This window comes from Coregonus lavaretus (genome assembly GCF_964263955.1).
Source record: "Coregonus lavaretus genome assembly, chromosome: 11".
NCBI classification, from domain to species: Eukaryota; Metazoa; Chordata; class Actinopteri; order Salmoniformes; family Salmonidae; genus Coregonus; species Coregonus lavaretus.
Genome location: NC_139998.1, coordinates 44,577,654 through 44,586,702, shown reverse-complemented (window position 1 = coordinate 44,586,702; position 9,049 = coordinate 44,577,654). Strand labels below are relative to the sequence as shown.

General features: G+C 44.0%; 1 protein-coding gene across 1 annotated transcript; it reads left to right on the top strand.

The window, feature by feature from the left end:
• Nucleotides 1-6,170: 6,170 nt before the first annotated feature.
• Nucleotides 6,171-7,552, top strand: LOC311137338 (sphingosine 1-phosphate receptor 4-like). The gene has a single exon (XM_084171783.1). The coding sequence runs from the start codon at nucleotides 6,275-6,277 to the stop codon at nucleotides 7,472-7,474; it is 1,200 nt and encodes a 399-aa protein (XP_084027909.1). The 5' UTR covers nucleotides 6,171-6,274; the 3' UTR covers nucleotides 7,475-7,552.
• Nucleotides 7,553-9,049: the final 1,497 nt, after the last annotated feature.

Genomic DNA, 9,049 nt, shown 5'->3' with positions numbered 1-9,049 from the left:
AACTTTACTATGACAGTGTTTTCATTGTTTGCGTGGCTGCCCCAAAGACAGGGGAGATCTAAATATTTATTCAGATAATTGTCCATTGGGTTTGATATTTGCATTATTCAGTGGCAGAAAGGTCATTCAAATGAGAGGTGATTCATTAAAAGAGAATGTGTAGATCTGAATCAAAGCACTTTGGTGTGGGCCTTCAAATCTTTAAAAGGTTCTACAGCTGCACCATTGAGAGCATCTTGACTGGCTGCATCACTGCTTGGTATGGCAACTGCACTGCCCTGGATCGCATGGCGCTACAGAGAATAGTGCAGACAGCCCAGTACAACACTGGGGCAGAGCTCCCTGCCTTCTAGGACCTCTACAGTGCATTCGGAAAGTATTCAGACCCCTTGACTTTTTCCACATTTTGTTGCATTACAGCCTTATTCTAAAATGGATTAAATAAATAAAAATCCTCATCAATCTACACACAATACCCCATAATGACAAAGCGAAAACAGGTTTGTAGAATTCTTTTTGCAAATTTATAAAAAATAAGAAACAAAAATATCTTATTTACATAAGTATTCAGACCCTTTGCTATGAGACTCGAAATTGAGCTCAGGTGCATCCTGTTTCCATTGATAATCCTTGAGATGTTCCTTCAACCTGATTGGAGTCCACCTGTGGTAAGTTCAATTGATTGGACATGATTTGGAAAGGCACACACCTGTCTATATAAGGTCCCACAATTGACAGTGCATGTCAGAACAAAAACCAAGCCACGAGGTCGAAGGAATTATCCGTAGAGCTCCGAGACAGGATTGTGTCGAGGCACAGATCTGGGGAAGGGTACAACAAAAATTCTGCAGCATTGAAGGTCCCCAAGAACACAGTGGCCTCCATCATTCTTACAGTGAGGGAAAAAAGTATTTGATCCCCTGCTGATTTTGTACGTTTGCACACTGACAAAGACATGATCAGTCTATAATTGTAATGGTAGGTTTATTTGAACAGTGAGAGACAGAATAACAACAAAAAAAATCCAGAAAAACGTATGTCAAAAATGTTATAAATTGATTTGCATTTTAATGAGGGAAATAAGTATTTGACCCCTCTGCAAAACATGACTTAGTACTTGGTGGCAAAACCCTTGTTGGCAATCACAGAGGTCAGACGTTTCTTGTAGTTGGCCACCAGGTTTGCACACATCTCAGGAGGGATTTTGTCCCACTCCTCTTTGCAGATCTTCTCCAAGTCATTAAGGTTTCGAGGCTGACGATTGGCAACTCGAACCTTCAGCTCCCTCTACAGATTTTCTATGGGATTAAGGTCTGGAGACTGGCTAGGCCACTCCAGGACCTTAATGTGCTTCTTCTTGAGCCACTCCTTTGTTGCCTTGGCCATGTGTTTTGGGTCATTGTCATGCTGGAATACCCATCCACGACCCATTTTCAATGCCCTGGCTGAGGGAAGGAGGTTCACACCCAAGATTTGACGGTACATGGCCCCATCCATCGTCCCTTTGATGCGGTGAAGTTGTCCTGTCCCCTTAGCAGAAAAACACCACCAAAGCATAATGTTTCCACCTCCATGTTTGACGGTGGGGATGGTGTTCTTGGGGTCATAGGCAGCATTCATCCTCTTCCAAACATGGCGAGTTGAGTTGATGCCAAAGACCTCCATTTTGGTCTCATCTGACCACAACACTTTCACCCAGTTCTCCTCTGAATCATTCAGATGTTCATTGGCAAACTTCAGACGGGCATGTATATGTGCTTTCTTGAGCAGGGGGACCTTGCGGGCGCTGCAGGATTTCAGTCCTTCACAGTGTAGTCTGTTACCAATTGTTTTCTTGGTGACTATGGTCCCAGCTGCCTTGAGATCATTGACAAGATCCTCCCGTGTAGTTCTGGGCTGATTCCTCACCGTTCTCATGATCATTGCAACTCCACGAGGTGAGATCTTGCATGGAGCCCCAGGCCGAGGGAGATTGACAGTTATTTTGTGTTTCTTCCATTTGCGAATAATCGCACCAACTGTTGTCACCTTCTCACCAAGCTGCTTGGCGATATTCTTGTAGCCCATTCCAGCCTTGTGTAGGTCTATAATCTTGTCCCTGACAACCTTGGAGAGCTCTTTGGTCTTGGCCATGGTGGAGAGTTTGGAATCTGATTGATTGATTGCTTCTGTGGACAGGTGTATTTTATACAGGTAACAAACTGAGATTAGGAGCACTCCCTTTAAGAGTGTGCTCCTAATCTCAGCTCGTTACCTGTATAAAAGACACCTGGGAGCCAGATATCTTTCTGATTGAGAGGGGGTCAAATACTTATTTCCCTCATTAAAATGCAAATCAATTTATAACATTTTTGACATGCGTTTCTCTGGAGTTTTTTGTTGTTATTCTGCCTCTTACTTAAATTATACACTGATCATTTCTTTGTCAGTGGGCAAACGTACAAAATCAGCAGGGGATCAAATACTTTTTTCCCTCACTGTAAATGGAAGAAGTTTGGAACCACCAAGACTCTTCCTTGAGCTGGCCGCCCTGCCAAACTGAGCAATCGGGGGAGAAGGGCCTTGGTCAGGGAGGTGACCAAGAACCAGATGGTCACTCTGACAGAGCTTCAGAGTTCCTCTGTGGAGATGGGAGAACCTTCCAGAAGGACAACCATCTCTGCAGCACTCCACCAATCAGGCCTTTATGGTAGAGTTGCCAGACGGAAGCCATTACTCAGTAAAAGGCACATGACAGCCCGCTTGGAGTTTGCCAAAAGGCATCTAAAGGACTCTCAGACCATGAGAAACAAGATTCTCTGGTCTGATGAAACCAACATAGAATTATTTGGCCTGAATGCCTGGAGGAAACCTGGCACCATCTCTACGGTGAAGCATGGTGGTGGCAACATCATGCTGTGGGGGTGTTTTTTAGCGGCAGGGACTGGGAGACTAGTCAGGATCGAGGGACAGATGAACAGAGCAAAGTACAGAGAGATCCTTGATGAAAACCCGCTCCAGAGCACTCAGGATCTCAGGACCAGTTTTTGCTTTGTCATTATGGGTTATTGTGTGTAGATTGATGAGGAGAAAATACAATGGAATCAATTATTTTAGAATAAGGCTATAAGGTAACAAAATGTGGATAAAGTCAAGGGGTCTGAATACTTTCCGAATGCACTGTATATCAGGCGGTTTGAAAGGAATGCCCGGAAAAATGTTAAAGACTCCAGCCACCCAATCCATAGACTGTTCTCTCTGCTTCCGCACGGCAAGCGGAACCGGAGCAACAAGTCTAACACCAACAGGCTCCTGAACAGCTTCTATCCCCAAGCCATAAGACCGCTAAATAGCTAACAAAATCGCTACACAGACTATCTGCATTGACCCTTCTATTTTATTTTTGCACACTCAAACACTCACTCTATGCACACTCACTTACACACACTCACACTGACACTCCAACACACACACACACACTCACGTAATTTGCTCACACACACATAACACGCACACACATTCATATTGACTGTACACACGTGCACACACTCACATACAATCATCATATACGCTGCTGCTACTTTGTTTGTCATATACTGAACAAAAATATAAATGCAACATGTAAAGTGTTGATCCCATGTTTCATGAGCTAAAATAAATGGTCCCAGAAATTCTCAATACTCACAAAAAGCTTATTTCTCTAAAATGTTGTGTATAAATTTGTTTACATCTCTGTTAGTGAGCATTTCTCCTTTGCCAAGATAATCCATCCACCTGACAGGTGTGGCATATCAAGAAGCTGATTTAACAGCATGATCATTACACAGGTGCACCTTGTGCTGGAGACAATAAAAGGCCACTCTAAAATGTGCAGTTTTGTCACACAACACATTGCCACAGATGTCTCAAGTTTTGAGTGAGCGTGCAATTGGCATGCTGACTGCAAGAATGTCCACCAGAGCTGTTGCCAGAGAATTTAGAATGATTTTAATGACTGATTTCCTTTCATGAAATGTAACTCAGTAAAATCTTTGAAATTGTTGCATGTTGCGTTTATATTTTTGTTCAGTGTATATCCTGATGCCCCTATACTGTACATACAGTATATAACCCTCCCACTCCAGTATCCCTTCACATTGTAAACATGGTATTAGAACTGACCCTGTATATAGCTTACTTACTTTCTCGTGTTCTTCTTATTCCTATTTCTCGTGCATTTCTTTGGTTGTACTTGACTTTTTTATTTATTTTTTATAGTACTTCTGATATTGATTACTGCATTGTTGGGAAAGAGCAAGCAAGAAAGGCGTTTCACTGTACTTGTGCACGTGACAATAAAAACTTTAAACTTGTGGCCTCACTTTCCTTAAATGACTCACAATGAGTCAAGTTATGCATGAGATTGTGGATAAGCTTCAGCTGGAAGGAGTAGCTGATCTGAAGGAACGAAGTGTGCTTTAACATTTATCACTGGAAAATGTAGGGGAGGGGGGAGAGTTAATTACCCAAAAAGACAGTAGTGATATTTTTTATTACTGAGTGTGTGATGTTGTCTTTGGTCAGTTATGGTAAGTGGTTGGGGCTCACTGGGTGGTAAGTAGGCCAAGTAGGCCATTGTTGGTTAGAGTGTGGTCTGGCACAGCTGGGTGAAGTGAGGTGTGAAACCATAGCTGTACATCTATAGTAGGGGTACCATAGGGAGGGGTCCCTTTACACATCTGATCAGAAGGTTCCTGTTTTCTTCGTGTCAGGATTATTTTTTTCTTTCTGAGAAATATTGAGTAAAAACACTGTGCTGATGCCCTTCTAGTAGAAAAAGTATATTGCAACACATCCTTGAAAACATCCGGCTCCAATCTCTTCAACATACATGTATTAGGAAAACATTATGAATGGCTGTTCCCGTAATCATCATGGAGTAACTTGTGCAGTTGGATTAAAGTTTTGCAGGGGTCAAAAACGTGGCTCAAGTGTTGGGAAAAGTGTTTACGTCATTGAGATTAAGTATGATCTTGAAATGTGGAAAATTACACAAAACAATCAACAAAAATGTATTGTGATGGCCTAATGGAAGTATGGATTAGCCTATATCAAATGATAAATTCACACATTGATTGATGGCTTCCATCTGAATGGTCACGTTCTAAAGCATTTCACAATTAGTGTGTTTTCTCTTGAGCAGTAATGAAACAGCTCATCAGTGTCAGTAACCTCTTGCATCGTGTGTGTGTGTGTGTGTTGGTCCTTATGGGTGTGGTACCATAAGTTCCTTCCTCGTCTCCTCTATAGAGTAGTGCAGATGTGTTCTATCAGCCCACACAGGGGATGGCCCTCCACACAGCATCACTACCAACGGTATCTCTACACTGTAAGTAACACATTATGTATTCTACAGCTGTTTATTTTGTTAAAATCAAAATTATACACAACTTGTCTTCATGTGTTATTCATATGAAATTGTACAATTAGATAGTGATTTTAGATGAGAAGAAATCACTTGGGATGGAGAGCCGGTGTATGGTTACATATAGTCCATTTAACTGTAGCAGTACATTTGCAAGCCATTTGTGGCCATGTGTAAGCTTTTGCTCACATGCAAGAAATTGTAACAAACATTTTGCAAAAAGGAAAAATCTGGGAATTTAAAGGGAAATTGTTTTATAAAATCTAAAAATGAAGAAAAATAATAAATGTAATATGGTACTTTTTATTTTACTCCAGAGTGGAGACAGTTGCTGTAGTTTTTCAATTATCACTACTAATAGGAATTTTGAAATAGCAGTTTTTCAACTTTCAAAGATGTTGACTTCACGTGCAGATTTAACTTAAATCCCCTTCCTGGCAGCAGCTGGCTGCTCCTCCCAGCTAACCACAACGTGGTTTAAATGGTACAGAGAGATTTAAATGGCACCATAGAGGTTTAAATGGCCCTAACACCTGCTGGTGGAGGCATGCAGTTTTAAGATAAGAACCTAGGTCAGGTCAACTGACAGATTCTTATCTCATTTTCAGATTTTAATTTTTTTTCCAGCTTTTCACAATGAATTTATAAACAATATTATCGCTTATCACACATCTTTTCATATCAAATATCTCCCTGTGTTTGCTAGGTGGGTTGTGAGACAGCAGAGCTCCAGTGGATAGAGTGTGTTAGCCTGAGTCTGAGCCCTGAGCCTACTGCAGGAGTTCTACACCCACCCAAGTCCTGCCTTGTCCAGCCCAACCCAGCCATTTTCTGACCTGCCTAGCCCAGCCGAACCCAGCACAGCCCAATCAAGCTCTTCACAACCCAGCCATGGATGCCCTGTCCTCCCTCAGCTCCTCAACCTCCTGCCCCTACCTGTACCTCTGGATCACCAACAACAGCAGTAGAAGCAGTATTAGCAGCAATGTGATCCTGGAGCACTACAACCACACAGGGCGTCTGCAGCACCGCGGGCCCCGCCAAGGTGGCCTGAGCTTGGGCGCGTCCCTCTCCCTCTTCATCAGCATCCTCATCATCCTGGAGAACCTGCTGGTCCTGGTGGCCGTGCTCTCTAGGATCCGCCAGAGCCACCGTTGGGTCTACGTGTGCATTGCCAACATCACCCTGAGCGACCTGCTGGCCGGGGCGGCCTACGTGGTCAACATCTGCATGTCTGGCAGCCAGACGTTCAGACTGAGCCCAGCTCTGTGGCTGTTCAGGGAAGGGGTGATGTTCGTGGCCCTGGCTGCCTCTATCTTCAGCCTGCTGCTGATAGCTGTGGAGCGCTACACCACTATGATGAAGCCGCTGCACCAGAAGTCAGCCAAGAAGACGTGTCGTATCTATGGCCTGGTGGCGCTGTGCTGGATCCTGGCCTTCGCCATCGGCTTCCTCCCCCTGCTGGGCTGGAACTGCGTGTGCAACCTGGAGAGCTGCTCCACCTTGTTGCCACTCTACTCCAAGCAATACATCCTCTTCTCCCTGTTCATCTTCTCCCTCATCCTGCTGGCCATCGGCGTGCTCTATGGCGCCATCTACTGCCACGTGCGCAGCAGTGCCGAGGTGGGATCCCAGCGCAGCCGCAAGCGATCCCTGGGGCTCCTGAAGACGGTCATCTCCATCGTGGGTGTGTTCATCATGTGCTGGGGCCCTCTGTTCGCCCTGCTGCTGCTGGACTTTTTCTGTGTGTCGCGGCAGTGCGCGCCGCTATTCAGTGCCGACTGGGTCATCGCTCTGGCCGTGCTCAACTCTGCTCTGAACCCGGTCATCTACGCCCTGGGCAGCACAGAGCTGAGGAAGGCCATCGCAGGGCTGCTGTGCTGCTGCTGCCTCAGGGCAGGCCTCTGTCACCCTGATGCCTTCGTGTCCAAGGAGACCAGCAGCACGGGGAGCACCAGGCACAACAGCCTGAAGAACAGTTTCAATAAGGTCAGGAGTCTCAGTATCAGCCCCCCGCCTGCACCCAAGGCCCCCAAGAAGAGCCGCCGCCTCAGCTCCACCACCAGCTGCCTGTCTGTGTCGAGCGGTTAGACCACAATGGGCTGCCTGGAGCAGACGTAGCTGCGAGAGAGAGGTGTGTGTGTGTGTGTGTGTGTGTGTGTGTGTGGGTCTGTGTGCGTACGTTGGAATTTAGAAAAAGCCCACTAGCCTGAGGCTAGCATTTTTCTAAACGGGGTAGTAGAAAATGTATCTCATTGGCACAGATTCTGAACCCAAATGTTACCCGGGCTAGTAGAAATTGGCTATCCAAGTGCCCAAAATCCTTAAGTTCCATCACTGTGTGTTACCATAGAGGATCCAGTTCATCCATTATCTAGCTCCACCCAAATAAGGCCTTGATACAGCCATGCTACAACCATGATACAACTATGAAGATACAGCCTAGATACAGCCTTGATACAACCATGATACAACCATGATACAGCCATGATACAACCATGATAAAACTATGAAGATACAGCTTTGTTACAGCCTAGATACAGCCTTGATACAAACATGATACAACCATGATACAGCCATGATACAACCATGATACAACTATGAAGATACAACCTTGATACAGCCTAGATACAACCATGATACAGCCTTGATACAGCCTTGATACCATGATACAACCATGATACAGCCATGATACAACCATGATACAACTATGAAGATAGAGCCTTATTACAGCCTAGATAAAGCCTTGATACAACCACGATACAGCCATGATGCAACCATGATACAACCATGATACAACTATGACGATACAGCCTTGATAAAGCCTAGATACAACTTTGATACAGCCTTGATACAGCCACGATACAACCATGATACAGAAGAGTGAAGGCTGTCAGCAACGGGTGTGGCTGAAATAGCCAAATCCACTCATTTTAAGGAGTGTCCACACACTGTTGTATATATAGTGTATGTATTGTACAAAACTGTAGAGTTTTATTCATTTTTTGATGGTCAGAGTACATTTATTTCAAAATAGTTTTTCATTGTAAGAATATACATTTGTTGAAGGCTTTACTATTGCTGTTCCTATGTAGGAGAATGATATTGCTGTTATTTTGAAAATGTAAAATGTATAAATAAATGTTTTGAAATAATATATTATCTGTCTTGTATTACTACTGGGTCAAATGAAATAAACCCTTCACTCCCATAAGCAATTACCACCATCTACCTCAGGGTGGAGACATGTTATCAGAGGCTTGTGTGAACTGTGAAGATGTTGCTTCACATCCAACAGCAGGTTTCATCAGTGCTGCTTGCATATGCCTCGTTCATGCGGCAATAGTCACAGAAGCATAGAATTCAATCAACCAATAGGAAGCTCCAGGCAAATAACTTACTCATAAGTTTATAGTTCGAACTACAAACTTCTGAGTAAGTTATTTGCGTAGAGCTTCCTATTGGTTGATTCTGATACTCGGGATCTGACTCTTCCACCTAGGTTAGCAAGTGGGAAATGTTTGAGTTTTTAGTTCCAACTAGCACGTGAATGCGGCAATAGTCACAGAAGCATAGAATTCAGTCAACAGTGACCTCTGCACTACATAACTTCTGAGTATTTTCCCAACTGATGAGACATGCATAGAAATGGACATATACACATAT